At 42.8% G+C, this 18,209-nt stretch overlaps 3 protein-coding genes across 4 annotated transcripts; 1 reads left to right on the top strand and 2 right to left on the bottom strand.

The window, feature by feature from the left end:
* Window positions 1-439: 439 nt before the first annotated feature.
* On the bottom strand, window positions 440-1,408 carry LEAP2 (liver enriched antimicrobial peptide 2). The gene is made up of 3 exons (XM_079144314.1): window positions 1,251-1,408; window positions 913-1,052; window positions 440-621 (listed from the first exon to the last, which is right to left on the bottom strand). Exons 1-3 carry the CDS (start codon window positions 1,386-1,388, stop codon window positions 585-587), a joined length of 315 nt encoding a protein of 104 aa, XP_079000440.1. The 5' UTR covers window positions 1,389-1,408; the 3' UTR covers window positions 440-584.
* Window positions 1,409-6,489: 5,081 nt separating this feature from the next.
* Window positions 6,490-7,828, bottom strand: UQCRQ (ubiquinol-cytochrome c reductase complex III subunit VII). The gene is made up of 3 exons (XM_079144316.1): window positions 7,675-7,828; window positions 7,354-7,520; window positions 6,490-6,689 (listed from the first exon to the last, which is right to left on the bottom strand). The coding sequence occupies exons 2-3, from the start codon at window positions 7,505-7,507 to the stop codon at window positions 6,595-6,597; spliced, it is 249 nt and encodes an 82-aa protein (XP_079000442.1). The 5' UTR covers window positions 7,508-7,520; window positions 7,675-7,828; the 3' UTR covers window positions 6,490-6,594.
* A 109-nt stretch (window positions 7,829-7,937) lies between these two features.
* On the top strand, window positions 7,938-13,340 carry GDF9 (growth differentiation factor 9). 2 transcript variants are annotated; one of them, XM_079144218.1, is made up of 3 exons: window positions 7,938-8,667; window positions 10,256-10,451; window positions 12,019-13,340. In XM_079144218.1, the coding sequence occupies exons 1-3, from the start codon at window positions 8,662-8,664 to the stop codon at window positions 12,975-12,977; spliced, it is 1,161 nt and encodes a 386-aa protein (XP_079000344.1). In that variant the 5' UTR covers window positions 7,938-8,661; the 3' UTR covers window positions 12,978-13,340. The 2 variants fall into 2 exon arrangements, with proteins under 2 accessions (XP_079000344.1, XP_079000343.1); XM_079144217.1 differs by having other exon boundaries at window positions 7,938-10,451.
* Window positions 13,341-18,209: the final 4,869 nt, after the last annotated feature.

The following is an 18,209-nucleotide window of genomic DNA, read 5'->3' as shown; positions in this document are numbered from 1 at the left end:
ATCCTCAGCACCATGTTAAAAACATAAGTAAATAAAATAAAGGTATTGTGTCCATCTACAACTAAAAAAAATATTTTAAAAAAAGTTCTTTACATGAATGGAGGCTGGGATCCAGGACCACAACTTAGAAACTTGCCAAGACTGACTGCATAGCTATTGTTAAATTTTTGCCTTTAACCTGCAGTGTGTTCATAATTAGATTCTTGGAAAACTGTAAAATCTCCCCACACTTTCAGGTAGAGAAGTTAATAGGTCGTCATTCGACAATGCTTGTTTTTTTTTTTTTTTTCTATACTGTGCCAAATGAATCCTTCAAGTTTGATTTCAGACTGCCAGAATTCCAATTTGAGACATTTAATAGTATCCATAGAAAAATAAACTCTAAACTGACAGATAAACTTATCCACATCTCAGCGTTCTAAGAAGAAATGGAGACCAATTGAAAGCATACATCTGTCTTTAAATATTAAAAACACAAAATTGCTTCACTTTTGTATCTCCAGCCCAAATGCAGTTAATCAATATTCCATAGAACGGAGCATTGTTGGAGATGACTGCTGTCTTTTCTTCCCCTGGCATGTATGTCATTCTTGGGCCACACTTAGGGAACAGCGTCTTTTTCTAGGGGGGAAAAAGATGAGTTTTTAGATTCTTGAATCGGTGTACCCAGGGCCTGCATCTGCTGCCTTTCCCTTGTCTTTGCTTGATCTCTCCAGTCTCAGGAAAGGCACCACTCCTTTTAATGGTGTTTGAATTGTTCTGAACTCCTGAGAGATTTTCCATGGGGCTCACAGCCTCAGCCCAGGCACTTTTGCATCCCAGCTTTATTCTTAGGCCTTTGCGTGTCCTGATCTTATTTCTGCCCGGTTTCCCAGGGCCCTCTGGCAGCCCTCACCCAGGTTTGCAGAGTACCTGCAGAGCCTTGTGATACACTCAGAGTCATCCCGGCAGGAGGCTCCAATGGGCCTGAGGGACACCCCTCTCCAAAAGGGAGTCATTCTCCGTGGCCTTCTCTTTCCTGCACTCAGTTCTGATATTGGGGAGCCATCTACCTGTAGAGCAAAGACAAATTCACCTCAAGTAGGGAAGTTTACAGCTGCTGCATTCCTTGGAAGAGAGGTCATTCCCAGATACCTGAGACTAAGCAGGAACCATTCCTTAAAACCAAGTCTGGCTGTCAGGATTCACTTCAATTTCACTACTGCAGGCATCATGTCCACACACATACACACGTTTCCTTCTTTCCTTACCTGGCCCAACAGCAGCAGGCAGATCATGAGTACCGCAAGGAGTTTGAGGTGCCACATCTTGGCAGAGGAGAGGATGTTGGAGACTAAAAGCCAGAGACTGTTCCCACTTCCTTTTATAGACTTGACATCTGCCTTCATGGTTGCCAGGTGAGATAGGAGCAAAGTTTATATTTGTAGACAGGATCTACTTAATAAGTTAATGTCTACCAGAGGAATGTGCTCAAGGGCTACCTTTCAGGCACATTGTATTTACTGATCCCTCATCTGGACTTTGATTGTATTGCTGGCCTGGACCCTTTCACCCATTATAACAAAAGTTAGAATTGCTCCTCCTGTTTGAAAGCCACGTGAGACCTTTGAGGGAGACCAGGAATCTGGCCACATTTCTGTTCTAAAATAGTTCAACACACTGGAGCATGTGCTAAGCATGTGTGGAGTGCTGGGTTCAACCCCTGTATGCCCCACCCCACCCCCAAAAAAAAACCCTAAAAATAGCTCAATGAGATCACTAATCAAAATACAATTCTAATAGTAAAGTCGTCAGAAATGATGACCTCTTTCAGCCTTGCACACTTGTGTTGTGTACAGGCAATTGGATATGGCCAGGGTCTCTTCTGTGGAAGGAGATTTCAGCAAAGTCTACTACAATGCCCCAGAGCTCCCAGCTGGATGGATTGTTACCCTAATATCTACACCGGCTCATCTTCCATCTGGGAAGATCCAGCTATTGAGAATTTAAAACCTGTTCTACCTGCTTCAGGGAAAGAGCAGTCAGAACTAGCATAGGAACCATGGGTGAATTGAATAAATGATTATAGATTGGTTTTGTTTTTGTTTTTAAGGAGATAAGAATGGGGAGGTAACAGGAGCACCTTAAATCTGTGAGAGCTTGTGTAAATGACATTGAATTATGGGCCTCTTTCTCAGTCTTTGGGGTCTTAGCAGAGCATTTCCTTCTAGCAGCCTGACGGCAGCAGAAACAAGGCCAGGAAAACTTCAAAGCCCAAAACATTAACAGGAATCACTGCAGGTGTACAGATTGAGAGGACACATATGTAAACCAGTAGTAGTATGGCTACATGACGGGGCATGCCCACCTCCTGCAACCATGCAAATAAGAGGGTGCTTCTTGCCAAGGGAGAAGAGGGTGGTATGATGAACCTCAAAAAAATGGCATAGGGTGGGGTGTGACTCCACAGAACTGTCCTGGTTCGTTATCTTGGGACCATGGAGCAAGGCCTAAAGGGGGACACTGTTGCTTAAACATTAGAACCTTTGAGAAATAGACATATACCAAACTCAACTAACCAGTCCTACAAATTCAAGACTAATAAACTGCTCCCTCCTTTATCCCTGAGGTTGAACATGATGACCTCAGGTACGGGACTAAGTAGGAACCTTTACAGGGTTGGGGAGAGGCTCTGTGGTGGCCTAGTGAACATTGAGTAAGAACACAAATTCGATTAGATAAGCAAAAGACTCAGCAACGTGATGTCCTAGAACCAGTTGGGTCCATGGGCTCAGTGCCAGCCTCCCCTTAACCAGCTTCCAGTGACAAGCAATCCATCCAACACGGGTTCTCCTAGTCCTGCATTTCTGCCTTTTTTTGGGAAGTGGGTGGGTACTGGGGATTGAACCCAGGGGTGCTTTAGCACTGAGCTACATCCCGACATTTTTATTTTTTTATTTTGAGACAGTGTCTAAGTTGTTTAGACCTTGCTAAGTTACTGAGAATGGCCTCAAACTTGTGATACTCCTACTTCCTGAGTCACTGGGATTACAGGCATGTGCCACTGCACCTGTCTCCACTTCTGCCTTTCTGTACTCCAAGCAAAGTCAAACTAGCCTTTTGTGTTGATTTCTAAAGCCAACCCCACAGTGAAGGAAAGAACTCGAAACCCTCAGCCCCCTGTGTGTAGGTAAAAGGAGGAGTCATCCTCATGGGAGCAAAAGCACTGCTGAAACATCTGGGGCTCAAACCTCTTATCTTCCTTGCCAACCCACTTCCCCAAAGAACTGTTAGGTATGTTCTTTAGAAGGAAAAGCTGCTCAAAGAATAATTTCAACATGTCCAACCTGTTGTTTTAAACTAAATATGGAGCAAGAATCAATACAGCACTTAGCTGTATTGACAGCAGTTACCCTCAGCCAATCTCATACCTTGAGAGACTGAAGACTGTATTCCTGAAAGCTGAAAAATCCATGGGCATTTTGCTGAATGAACAATTACTCCTTCCTCCAGTAGAAAGCCCTCAGCAACTGTTGACAATTTCAGCCATAAGGAGAAAGAATGCAAGGCTGGGAGGCCAGAGCCTCAGTTCCGTGAGCACCTGACCCTCTACAGGCCAGCGCTTCCCCTTTTGGATTTAGTCTCTTGAGATGAGAGTAGATCTCAGGCCTCTGGAACAGTGATATTTGGAGATTCAAATGATTAATTTACAAGAAAATGAGACTGAAACAGGTTTGATAGTTGAGAGCTTGGTCGCTCTGGATACAACTCCCAGGGACTTTCTGCTTCTGAGGTAAGTGCCTAGGATGAAATGGGAGAAAGAGGGTGTAGACACATGAGCAGCTGTCTGAAATATATTCCAGGTGGAGAGAGGAGATCATTAGGGCTTGGCAGTAATTGGAAACTTTTTTGTTGTCCCTAAGCAGGAGTGCCTAATAAAAGATGAAAGACTGAAATGGAAAAACTTTTCTAGGTAAAATTTCAACAAAGGGTCAAAGTGCATTTGCTTTGTAGCTGGCTGGCAGTGGCAGACTTCTGGGCCTGCATTTGGTAGGCCTGCATCTTGGACACTATGTTGGAGAACTTCCTTCACCAGACAACAACCTGTAGATAAAAGCCCAGTAGGGGCAGAAGCATATGGGAAAAGATGGGTTAAATGGAGCAAGAGGTTTTGCCACAGCAGGTTAAAAAGCCACACCTAGGACTGGAAGATCCAAGTTCTTGGGTCTTAAGCACTGAGGCCTACAGCAGCTGTTCTTCCTTAAAGGACTTTTAAGTTCTCCTTTGTGAATTTCCATGAATAGTCCCTAGAGTGATCCCAGATCCCACAGTGTATAGAGAAAGAAGCACTGAGCTACAACTTAACACATCTCACAAACACCTTAGCACCCCCGCCACACATGGGAGATTCATACAAGTTTAGAGAGGGGAGCCCTTGGAAAGACACAGGCTTAAAGCAGAATCTTAGTACATCAGTGGACTTAGAACAGGATCCTCTCAGGAGAGCACTCTTAGGAAAAAATGGATTCATGCCTGGTGTAAGCTGAGAAGAGCTAAATTTGATTATGGTATCTACCAAGGAGTCCAAAGAACTAGAAAAAACTAATGCTAAGAGTAAAACATGGCTGGGAAGATGGAACAGAGTGGCCATCCCCTAGGAAGCTTGGGGCCAAAAACAGAGGGAGGGGGTTGGGGGGCAGGCAGCTCAATGGTGGAGAACACGGCCCTGGGTTTTTAGAGGGAGGAAGACAGCCTGTCAAGGCAGTTATCTCCCCCTGCCTCCAGAATGATACAAGGGAAGTATGGGTACACTCACACCTCCTCAGGCTCACAGTTTTCATCAGATTTTCTATGACCCCAAGTATGTTGCAAGGCCTGGCAGCAAGACCTGGGACCAAAATCTGAACAAAGAGCCAAGCAGGAAAACGGAACATGTGGAGGGAAAGCAGGGGGGGGGGGGGGGGGGGGAAGAGTTTTCCTCAAATAGCTGCCCTGTTAAGTCTGTGCACACGTACATACATCACTCATTTCACCAGTATCACAACCCTAGGACTTTAACTGATTCCTTACAGGTGAAAAACTTAATACTCAAAAATGCAGGTTTCATCCTGTGTGGTGGTGCACACCTGTGATCCCAGTAACTTGGGATGGGGATGTAACAGCCCTGTGGGAATGCACTCCTAGGTTTAATCCCCAGTATAAAAACAAAAACAAAAACGGAGGTTTCTTGCCTGTTATCACACAGTGGTAGTTTAAGGGTATAGGCCCAAGACAAACATTCCCATATCCTGCCTCATAATCAATGCAATTTACCTGTTTCTTATTGTTCCTAATTTTGGCTAAGGGCAACAGCACTCATTTGAAAAAGGAAAGACAGCCTGAGTCAGAAGCTGAGCCAGATTGTTGAAGTTGCTTCAGACTAGCAGGAAGTGTCCTTTAGAAGATTCTAAAACCAAGGTATGGGGCCAGAAGCATGAAACTGCCAGCCACATCTACTCTACCATCTCCTGGTGAAGGGAAAATGGCACCTTATTCTACCAAAAAGGTAATTCAAGGCTCCAGAATGGGGAGACTTTTTCTATAAAAAGACTTTATAGCTCACAGAGGGTAAAAAAATTGTTGGCTTGGGCTGGGGATATGGCTCAGTTGGTAGAGTGCTTGCCTTGCAAGCACATAGGCCCTGGGTTCAATCCCTAGCACCGCAAAAAAAAAAAAAAAAGTTGGCTCTGCGGCTCAAAGACAGTCATAGTTCATTGATTACCTTATCCCCTCCTTTTATAGCTGACTTCCCCTCACACTAAGGAAGGCCTGCCTGAGGAAGGGTTGTATAAGTGTTTTTTGTTTTGTTTTTTAGGTTGTACACAGACACCTTTATTTTTATGTAGTGCTAAGGATTGAATCCAGTGCCTCATATGTGCTAGGCAAGCACTCTACCACTGAGCCACAACCCCAGCTGTTTTCTATTTTGTTTGAGACAGGGTCTAAGTTGCCAAGGCTGGCCTCGAACTTTCCATCCTCCTGTCCCAGCCTCCGAAGTTACTGGGATTACAGGCATGAGCCGCCACATCAGGCTGTGTAAGTTTTGAGAGAACAGACTGGTGCCATACCATTCACCATTCACTGCTGTATAATTTTGAGCAAATTACTTAACCTATGTCTGTTTTCTCAACTGCAAAATGAATATAAAAATACTTAAGTCAAAGATTGTTGTGCAGTTTGTGTTCAAAGGTTGTCAAGTTCATTTGTGTTGCTAAGAGTAGCTGACAGTAATTACAATATAGTTACTTTATGTTTATAATGGGTACATAGGGCCAAGAACCAACAATCCCCACAGCTCATGGCTGGTTAACCAGAGGACAGCTGAAGCTACTTTCTTGTAGATTATAAAACAAGAGGTGAGTCCACGTCCACCAAAACTATTAAGGACCAATGCTGAGGAGGAGAGCTTCATGAACTTGAATATTAGCAGACACACTAAGGATTCTGCGCACAGAAACAAAGTCACAACAGTGCAGTCTACAGTGAGTTTATTGTGTCTTCCAGACACTATAATACAGATGCCTCTCCCAGAGAAGGGTCTTTCACAGGTGGAAAACCATTATCTAGATGAGTTGCTCACTTGTCATTTTCAAAGGCAGCTGGATTCTTCCTCTTGGACTTCTCGAACTCTTGGTTCCCCCAGGTGTAGACAAGATAAAACACTACAAATGCTTTAAAAATCAAAAGTGAGAGTAAACAGTGAGCACATAAAACAAAGGTCTACTTCCTCTCTTTTCTGATTTCCAGCAGATTCCACCCTCCTGGTGCTCTAACTTGTAGAAATTTTTGGGGGGGAGCAGGTGGATTTGGGGATTGAACCCAAGGTTGCATTACCACTTATCTTTTCGTTTTTAAGACTTTTAAACTGGAGGATCAAGAAAGGTTAACTTACACACCCATTTTACAGGATACCAAAAGTGGACCACCCAGAAAGATTTAGCACCAAATCTTTCCCAAGTCTCCCCTGCTGCACATTAAACGAAAAATTTTAGGGATAATTTGAGGTGAAATTCACCTAACAAGCGTCACTATTTTAAGGTATACATTTCAGGGGTTCACGATGTCATGCAATTGTCAGCACTATCTGCCGCACATTTAACATGAGACACTTCGTCACTGATAAGAGGTGGATAAAGATGACCTCAAGGGAAGACGTTGGAGTCACTCAAGTGACCTTTGGCCAGTTATTTCAAGATGACATGACTAGATAAGAGCTGCCAAAAATATTCAATGAGAAAGGTGTGCACCGTAGAGTGCCGGCTCACTAAAGGCACCCGCAATGCATACTGCGGTGAATGGCAGTCCAGCCCCCAGTCGCCAGGCCCGGGCACTCACGCGGCACCACGCGAAGGATGGACGCCTGAGTGCGGCGCAGCACGTTGGGGATGCCCTTGGTGAAAAAGTGCGGGAAGGCGCGCTGCTCGAAGGGCGACAAGCTGTAGGTGATCACATGTCGCATCCGCGTCAGATTCCCAAACTCTCGGCCCATTGTTGCGGCGGCTCTGCAAGGACTGACGGCAAACAGGACCTTGCCTCAGCCTGGGGACGCGCGACAGGCTGGGATCCCCGACTCCAAGCCCTCCCTGGAACGCCTTAGCCTCCCCCAGCCCAGGCGGCGCCCAACCCTCCCACGGTTCATTCCCACAGCCGGGTCACCTCAACCTCCACGGACACTGACCCAGTGATCTCCGAGCATCACTTCCGGCGGGATCGGAAGCTGCTCCAGGAGGCCGTGAAGTCACTTCCGGGAGATACCATTTTTTCCTTTGTTCCCAGGGGAAGACGCTGTTGCCCCCGGTTCTAAAGAGACGTGGCCAGGCCGGCTGGCCAGTGGGAGGGTGGTGCCGGGTCTGGGGGGTGCTGCCTGGGTCTGGGGGTGGGGCTTAGTGCTGTAAGTCTGGGATCCTCTTTGGGGGACCAGATGACCCCCGGGAGGCGCTCACAATTAGTCCTGGGCCTTTCTATGGAGCTCCAGGCAGGGAGCGGCCGGGTGCTGCGGGGATAGGGCAGACACAAAGGGGAAAAAAGGCGCCAGGGCTGGGGATGTAGCTCGGTGGTAGAGTACTTGCCTAGCATGCGCGAGGCCTTGGGTGACTGCGCCAGCACCACAAAATAATAACGACAATAATAAATGATTTTAAAAGGTGGGGTGGGGGTAGCAGCTGACCTCGCGGGCCTCGATGGCCCAGAGCGCCCCTGAGGCACGGCCACCCCGCGGCAGCCTAATGCAGATTTTATGTGGTTTTGTCCCGAAGCTAAAAAGGGGCTCGGCTATATTCAGACCATCAGCTATGCCAGTACAAACTCTAGTTCTTCTCCTGGTAATCTATGCCTTAGAATCCATTAGTAGGCTGTAGGCTTTTCCAAGATACAATACTACCGTTTCCTCAAGTTCAGCCACTAAAGTCACCAGATAATCGTCAAGCAGTTGAGCGCTGTTAGTCCGGGTAAGAGGGCAAAAGGACGCCTCCGCAGCAGCAGCCAGCCTCCTCCGGATGGTTTGATCGAGAGGCGGGGAATGTCAAGATGCCCAAATTCTTTCCACTCCAGGGAGCCTGAGGTGTTACTGTGTTTTCCCTGAAGTGAATTCTGCGTATTGATCCTGTTGTCCTGTAGGGCTCATTGATTTCTCCTCGGTGCAGAATGTCGGTAAATGATTGGTAGCCATATGTAATCTGGAACTAAACTCTCCTTCAACAGTTTGGATGTATTTTAGAACCCAGCCAGTCAACTTTACAAAAGTACCTGAGCTTTATCAGTCTAGGCGCTGCAGAGACTGGTGTTTTATCTTGTACTATAAACGTGGGTTAATTTTTCTCAAGCAAGTAGCCTCCTTGTGGGTGATGCTGGGTTGCTCCTCATTTCAACTTTTCACGATGAAAAGTTTTTACTTCGTTTTTCTAAAAAGTAATATCTAATCTGGTCTCAGCTCCAAAGCAGGTGCATAAATACTTGGAACAGTTAAGGACAAAAACACTGTACTGAATTCTACCGCCAAGGGTGATTAATAAGAAAGCATTATTTATTTAATTGCACCTGCAAACACCTCAAAACCTTTCAACAAAAATCTTTTCAGGTAAATGTGACAAAGTAAGGACATCAAGGTGTTATATTTTAATACTAGTTAAGAAACTGGACATGGTGGCACACTCTTGATGACTCAGGAGGCTTAGACAGGAGGACTGCAAGTTCAAAGCCAGCCTTAGTAATTTGGTGTCTCAAAAATTAAAAATACATAAATGAAGTGCTGGGAATGTAGCTCAATGGTAGTGTTCCTGGGTTCAATCTCCAGTACCAAAAACAAAACACATCACAGTTAAAGGCTATGTCCTCTTTTAAAACACATTGCAAGCCCCCTGCAATATACCAAGTACAAGTCCTGTACTAAGTCACTAAGGAGGACTGAGCAACCTAACAGTTCCCTGTTCTTTGGAATTTCTATGCCAATTGTGATTTGCTCTCACCCTCCATTCAACACTCAGTTATTAAAAAAAAAAAAAAAAAAAAAAATTCTAATTCTAAGCACCTGGAAGTGGGAGAACTGGTGAGACTGAGTTGAGAAGAGTAAACCCAATATCACAAATTGCATTCCAACAGATCTGAGTATCTATATGCCTTGGGAATTTCGACAGGCACCTAATAACATTTTAAGAATCCTAATTTCTCTTAAAAAAAAAAAAAGATTTTATTTTAAGATAATTCTTCAGTTTCTCTTAGACTTTCAGGTCCATAGCTAGTCCATTTGTGTAACAGTAACCTAGCAGATTTCAAGTAAATTCCAGGGACAAGAGAGAGGAAATAATCATGTCAACCTGTACCTAATGAGGACAAATTGGATAACTAGGATCTTATCAGCTGATTGGTATAGAACTGATAAAAATTATCTTCAGCTAGGGATCCTTGAGGCCTAATTATGGAAGTGATGTTAGTCCACCCACACACCTAAAATTTATTTAAGAGACTAAGCTAGGGTTTCCTGATCTTTAGGAAGAAGACTGGTATGGGGAGATGTTTTCCTTGTTAGTTCTCCCAAGCCATGGCGCTTTACAGCGAATCTCTCATTTGGTTTTGCTGTTTTGCCTGGCTGTGTTTTCATGTTAGTCTTGGTTCTCAGGCTTCTAGGGGAGAAGCTCAGATTGCAGCTAATGCTGAGTTGGAATCTGAGGCAGAACCTTGGTCTGTGCTGCAACCTATAGATGGGCCACACAGCTCTGGCCTCCTTTCCCCTCTTTTCAAGGTCCTGTCTGATGGGCAAGGTGAGGCCCCTAGGCTGCAGCCAGACTCCAGAGCTTTGCACTACATGAAGAAGCTCTATAAGACATATGCTACGAAGGAGGGGATTCCCAAATCCCATAGAAGTCACCATTACAACACCGTTCGGCTCTTCACCCCCAGTTCCCTGCACAAACAGGCTCCTGGACACCAAGTGACAGGTGTGTAAAAGCAGATTACTTAACTGGGTGGAGGGAAGATGTTAGAAACTTAGAAGTGTCTGCATTTCCATTACAGACAGGAGATGAGCTCTGTGTCTGAGAGACGGGATTGAACCCAGAGACTTGCATGTGCTAGGCAAGTGCTCTGCTACTAAACTACATCCCAGTCCTTTTTTTATTTTTCATTTTTGAGACAGAGTCTCACTAAGTTGCCCATGCTGGCCTCAAACTTGTGATCCTCCTGCCTCAGCCTTCAGAGTAGCTGAGATTACAGCCCTGCCCCTCTCTGCCCTGTTGGGTTTTGCTTCTTGAATTGGGCTTTGTTTTACATGATACTCAATATCCAATCGAAACAAATTTGATACTTGATTGTATTTTTTCTTTCTAATGCTGTCATTGGTTAATGTGGACTAATCTGAGAGGATTTTAGTGCTGAAAGAGACCTAATGGCTTTGAAGGCTGAGGAAAGTGCTGGAGAAGCTTAGCATCTGTTTCTATTTTGACCAAGCTGTTGGAAATGTGCCTACATTTGATATGCTCAGTATGTGCTGTGTCAAACAGAATAGTTCCTTGTTTGCCGCTTTCTGTGAGGGGAAGCTAAGTCCCCATCTGGTATAGTAGGTCTTGAACAAAGTGTCCGGGCTGGGGAATGTAGCTCATTGGTAGAGTACTCATTTAGATGTGTAAGGCCTTGGGTTCCATCCCTAGCACTGCGAAAACAAAACACCAAAGTGTTAGTCAACAATTGGAGCAATTTGGTGTCTTTAAAAAAGTACATGGGCTGGGGAGATAGCTCAGCTGGTAGAGTGCTTGCCTCACAAGCACAAGGCCCTGAGTTCGATCCCCAGTACTGCAAAAAAAAAAAAAAAAAAAAAAAAAAAGTACGTTCACTAACTCATGATGTAAAGAAAACCATTCTAACCAAACAGGACAGTTGTGGCTGTTTAAAGCCCTCCAAATCTCATTTTACTCTAGAGGCATCAGAGCCTCCATTTGTCTTCAATCTCAAGCGAGCTAAATTAACTGGGCAGTTGAGTGGTTTTAATTGATTTTATTCACTGGGGCTTACTTAACAAGGCTGATGAGTGTTTTAAATTATTATGATTTTTCCCTATAGAGCATCTCCAATAGAAAAATACTACTTATTAGCTTATTTGTTTGGAGCAAATTAACACTGGAACTTCAGAGTGTAATGATTCCCTGTTGCTTTAATTCACCATCAAAACTGTTCTGACATTCTGGAAATAAAATATCCAGGGTTGGTTGCTGGGAATTAGTTATGGTACCAATTACCTTTTCTATACTTTTATTTATTTATTGGGTGCTGGGGATCGAACCCAGGTCCTTAGTGCTTACAAGGCAAGCACTCTACCGACTGAGCTATCTCCCCAGCCCCTTTTTTATACTTTAAAAAAAATTTTTTTAGCTCTTAATTGTTTTTGAGGCTTGAGGAAATGCTGGGAAAAGGGAGTTGCATATTACTAGTACAATTCCTAGATTTAACTTCCTAGATTTGTAAAAGCACTACTTACTGGTGGATCGTTTTTTCTTTTTTTTTTTTTTCCAGGAATCTTTCCGTCCGTGGACCTGTGGTTTAATCTGGATCGTGTTACTGCTGTTGAACATTTACTCAAATCTGTCTTGCTGTACACTTTCAACAGCTCAGTTTCTCCTTCCTCTACCATTAAATGTTGGTGCAACCTGGTGATGAAAGAACCAACTTCTAGCAAGACTCTCCCTAGAGCTCCCTATTCATTGACCTTTAATTCACAGTTCAAACTTAGAAAGAATCACAAGCGGATTGAGATTGATGTGACCCAACTCCTCCAGCCTCTAGTGGCTTCCAGTGAGAGAAATATTCACATGTCTGTCAATTTTACCTGCACAAAAGACCAGCTGCAGCACCCTTCAGCTCAGGATGGACCCTTTACCATGCCTCTTCTCCTGCCCCCCTCACTGATCTTATATCTGAACGACACAAGTGCTCAGGCGTATCACAGGTGGTATTCCCTTCAGCGTCAAAGGTCTTCACAGGGTCCTGACCAGGAGAGGAATGTGGCTGCCTATCCCGTGGGAGAAGAGACTGTCAAGGGTGGTAGATCTGCCAGTCACCGGAAAGGTCGGGAAACTGTCACCTCTCAATTGAAGGAGCCACGGGTTCCAGCTTCCTTCAACCTGAGTGAATACTTCAAACAGTTTTTTTTCCCCCAAAATGAGTGTGAGCTCCATGACTTTAGACTTAGCTTTAGTCAGCTCAAGTGGGACAAGTGGATTGTGGCCCCTCACAGATACAACCCTCGGTTTTGTAAAGGAGAATGTCCAAGGGCAGTTGGGCATCGGTATGGCTCTCCAGTTCACACCATGGTGCAAAACATCATCTGTGAGAGGCTCGACTCCTCAGTGCCAAGACCATCATGTGTACCTGCCAAATACAGCCCCCTGAGCGTTTTGACCATTGAGCCTGATGGCTCAATCGCTTACAAAGAGTATGAAGATATGGTAGCTACCAAATGCACCTGCCGTTAACTAACGGTCCTCTAAATGAAAACCTTGAGCCTATTTAGCAAAGTAAGTACTGAGCGTGTCTCTGCTTTTAGGAGAAGGCTATGTGTCATAACACATCATAGGAGGAGGAGCATTCACAGGTTAGCCATTCTGGGGCATCTGTCTGAAGGGATAAGGTCAGTTGTTCCTACTTAGCCTTTAATTTCCAAACTTAAATGTAATTATGGAGAGATTTAGTTTTTTTTCCATGATCCTTTTTTTTTTTTTTACAAGTTTTGTTTTTGATGGAAAAAAATTCTAAATTAGCATGAATCTAATGGAATCGCAGCCATAGATAATTCAGAGAGCTTTAGTATTATAATAATGGAAGAATAAATTCCTGTCAATGGCATAAGTTGTGTGTGTTTTATTAAATACAGATTATTTTATATGATGGGGAGAGAGGAAGCATGTCTAAAAAAACTGGTGTTGGCTCAACTTTGGCTTTTCCACCCCCACCTTAGAAAAAAAGGAGGCTAACCTCTCTGAATCCTGGTAAAGTGTGATTCTCTAGGATTAGAGTATGCAGCAGAACCTTTTCTGTTGTCTTAGTGTGATTGGTGTATAATACACTAATTCTGTTCACTAACTGGTGTATATAAATCAAGTGAGTCACATAAAACCATGTAACATTTGTCCCATTCATTTAAGGGAAATTGTCTTACAGATTGTCCCAAGAAAAGCTATGTTCAAGATTTAAAAATATATTTTCTTTATATAAAACTTTTGTAGCTGGGCATAGTGGTGCACACCTGTAATCCCAGTGACTTGGGAGGCTGAGGCAGGAGGATTGAGAGTTCAAAGCCAGCTCCAGCAATTTAGTGAGGCTCCCAAGAAATTCATCGAAACCCTGTCTCTAATAAACATTAAAAAGGGCTTAGGATGTGGCTCTGTGGTTAAGTGCTCCTGGGTTCAATCCCTAGTAACAAAAACCAAAAAAACAAAACAAAAAAACAACAAAAGACCTTCTGACCTCCGGAAGGAAGCCAAGAAGGTTGGTTGATGTTTTTCATTTGCTTTTTGCCTATTTCCCTCATCCACCCCCACTGACTTTTTTACAGGTGAATTTAGTGTGGTTTCCACTAAACTAAGCTGGCAGTGACGGTCTTATTATTGAGCAGGCTCTATGTGGATCCAATGGCTTTTGTGTGGGTAGTTTTGTTTTTTAATGTACTAGGGATTGAAACCAGGGTCACTCAACCACTGAGACATTTAGAGACAGGACTTTGCTAAGTTTCTGAGGCTTTGAACTTGTGATCCTCCTGCCTCAGCCTCCATAGCTGCTGGGATTACAAGCGTGTGCCACTGCATCTGGCTTTCTGTGGTTTTCATTGTCTCCTATTTTAAGAGCAAAGATAGGACTAATGTAGTGACATGTTTCAGTTTCTAAAACACGAATCTACAAATAAAAAGTAACTTCTAGATGCAAGAAGTACTTTTCACTCCAGTAAATGATCTTTTCTTGGTGCTTGTTTTTAGCTTGATTAGATGTAATTTTCATACTCTGATTTACCCAGTTAAAGTGTACAACTAGGTAGTTTGTAGTATATTCACACATGGGATGCCATCACCATTGTTAATTTTAGTACCGTTTTTATCACCTCGAAAAGAAACTGTATCCCTTAGTTATCTACCCCTGTTCCCTGTCCTGCCTGACTCCTTGCCCTAAGCAACCCCTAACCTGTCTCTCTAGATTTCATTACTCTGCACTTTCACATGCATGGAATGAATCTCACAATGTGGTCTTCTGTGATTGGCTTCTTTATTTTCCCACGTTTTTAAGGGTCACATTGCAGCATGTATCAGTACTTCATTTTCTAATGACAAAATGTTTATTTGACTATACCAAGTTTGTTTATCCATTTATTGGTATTTGAGCTTTCATTTTCTGGCTGTTAAGCATAATGATACAAGTTCATATTTTAACTTATCTTGGGCATATACCCAGGAGTGAAATTTCTCAGTCACATAGTAACTGTGTAATCCCCTAAGGAACTGCTAGACTGTTTCCCAAAGCAACTGCACCATTTTATATTCCCACCAACAGTGCAGGAGGGTTCTGATTTCTCTGTCCTGTTAACATTTGACGTTTTTGATTCTAGCCATCCAAGGGTATGTGAAATGGCACCTCCCTGTGGTTTTGATTTGCACTCGCCTGGTGACTAATGACATTGAGCATGTTTTCATGTGCCTATCAGCCATTTGTATGTCTTTGAAGAAATGTCTATTTAGCTCCCTTGCACATTTTCTCCAACCTGCCTCCCACACAGGGGGTTGAATTCAGGGTCTCTTACCACTGAGTTATATCCCCAGAACTTTCATTTATTTTGAAACATGTTCTCAATAAATTACCCAAGCTGACCTTGAACTCCTGCCTCAGCCTCTTCAATTCCTGGGATTACAGGCAAGCACTGCCACACTCAGCTCCTTGCCTATTTTTTAACTGGATTATTTGTATTTTTGTTATGAGTTCTTATATGTTCTAGATATAAGCCTCTTATCAGACATGATTTCCAAATATTTTCTCCCAAGTTCTCTTAACTTTTTTATTGTAAAATATGACAAAATTTTACCATTTTTAGCAACTAAGTGCACAATTTAGTGGCATTATGTACATTCACACTGTTGTCTGAACACCCACTATCTCTAGAACCTTCTCATTAAACCAAACTTTTTTTTTTTTTGGTGCCAGGGATTGAACCCAGGGACACTTAACCACTGAACCACATTCCTAGCCCTCTAATTTCTTGAGACAGGGTCTCACTAAATTGTTTAGGGCCTTGCTAAGTTACTGAGGCTAGCTTTGAACTTGTAATAGTCCTGCCTCAGCCTCCAGATCTGCTGGGATTATAGGCAAGCACCACTGTGCCCAGCTAGGCTAAGTAACATTATACATATAGATTTGTATCACATTTTGATTATTCCTTGACACTTGGATTGTTCCAGCTATTATGAATAATACTATAAACGTTAGTATAAAAATCTGTTATAGTGTCTGCTCTCAGGTTTGTTGCCGTGCTAGGGATCAAACCCAGATCCTTATATGTGCTAGGCAAGCACTCTTACCATCGAGTTACATCACCAGCCCTCTGATTTCAGTTCTTTTGGATCTAGTCCTTGAAATGAAACTGACAGATTATTAATTTTTCAAAATATTTTTTTAAAAACAGTATACTATTTTCTAAAGTGGCTGTTTTAAGAACCCAGAAACCCTCCAGACGCGGGAACTCACGTAAGAGTTTATTAAGCAAACAGGAAGAGTGTCTCCCTGCAGGGTAAGAGAGAAAATGAGAGGAAAAGAGTGAAAGCCAGGAGGAGAGAGCATGAAAGCGAGGAGGAGAGAAAAATGGCCGGGGAGCTACCCATAAGCCCTCGAATTCTGCAGGCTAATGGGACCAATAATGGAGAAGGATACTTGCAAGCTGAACCAATAGCTAACTAGGATGTTCACAGAATGACAAGCTAGGTTTGTAAGCTGGGAGGCAGGGAAATGACTGCAGTGTAAAGGGGGGTGGGGAGCAGCTTTATATTACAGCTGTTATTTTACTTTATCAGCAATGCCCCAGGACTCCAACTACTCCACCTTATAGCCAGAACTTGCTATTTTTTTAAATAGAATTTTAAAATTACCCAAAAGGGTGTGAAGTGGTATCTCATTGGGGTTTTGATTTGCGTTTCCCTGCAAATCAAATGAGTATTTTTCATGTGCTTACTGGCCATTTGTGGTTTTGCTTAGAGAAATGTCTGTTCAGATTTTTCCATTTTAAAATCCATTTGAGTTTTAAGAATTCTTTATATTTTTTGAAGATTAATACCTTATGATATATGACATACATATTTTCTCCTATTCTGTGGGTTCTGTAGTTCTCTGCACAAAAATTTTCAATTTTGGGCCTGGGGCTGTAGTTCAGTAGCATAGCACTTGCATAGCATGTGTGAGGTACTGGGTTGGATCCTCAGCACCACATAAAAATAAACAAAATAAAGGCATTCTTTCTACAACTACAGAAATTTTTTTTTAGTTTCCAATTTTGTTCAAGTTCAATTTACCTATTTCCATTTGTTGCCTGTGTTTTTTGGAGTCATACGTGAAATTTTTTTTTAGTTTCCAATTTTGTTCAAGTTCAATTTACCTATTTCCATTTGTTGCCTGTGTTTTTTGGAGTCATACGTAAAAAATCATTGCCAAATCCAATGTGATATTTTTACCTATGTTTTCTTCTGAGTTTTACAATTTTAGCTTTTGTTTTGGTTTCTAATTTTGATTAATTTTTATGTATGGTGTGAGGTAAAGATCAACTTCATTTTCTTGCCTGTAGATATCTAATTGTCCCAGTACTATTTTTAAGAAATATATATTTATATATATACATTTCAAAATCTGCCTGTCAATTTCCGCAAAGAAGTCATCTTGGATTTTGCGAGGGGTTATTTAAAATCTGCAGATTACAAGCCGAAGAGATAGCTCCCCTTGGAGAATGCTCACCTAGCATGCGCAAGGACGTTGGTTTGAATACTTGGACCCTCAGACTGGGCGGGGACCAAAAAACTCTTGAATAAAATCTGTTTGGGGATTACTATCTTAGTGTTTGTTTGTTTTTTCCACTACTGATTACAGAACCAAGGGGCACTTGATCAATGAGCTACATCCCCAGCCCTTTTTATTATTTTATTCTGAGACAGGCTCTCACTAAATTGCTGAGACTGGCCTTGAACTTGTGATCCTCCTACATCAGCCTCCCAAATTGCTGGAATTACAGGCATGGACCATCACACCTGGCCCGGTTTCCATCTTAATGTTAATTGTTTGTTTACAGCATGCTTAAATTTTAGTTTCCAGAGTATATTTTGTTAAACCATTCTTTTTAAAAAAATTTTAGTTGTAGATGGACACAACACCTTTATTTTTATGTGGTGCTGAGGATCAAACCCAGTGCCTTACATGTGCTTATTCTACCACTGAGCTACACCCCAGCCCCTGTTAAACCATTAAGTAGTTTTAAAATTTTTATTTCGTAGTATAGGGACAGAAGCCAGGTGCTGTATGCTGAGCTACCCAGTCCTTTTTTTTTTTTTTTAAATTTTGGGCTAGGGTCTCACTAAGTTCCTGAGGCTGACCGTGAACTAGTAATCCTCCTGCCTCAACTTCCCCAGTAGCTGGGAGTATAAGCATGTACCACCTTACCAAGCTTTAAGTAATTTTTAAAAAATTTT

This window comes from Sciurus vulgaris (genome assembly GCF_902686455.1).
Source record: "Sciurus vulgaris genome assembly, chromosome: 6".
Taxonomy (NCBI): Eukaryota; Metazoa; Chordata; class Mammalia; order Rodentia; family Sciuridae; genus Sciurus; species Sciurus vulgaris.
Note: the sequence above shows the minus strand (reverse complement) of the source record. Positions and strands in the feature narration are given on the sequence as shown.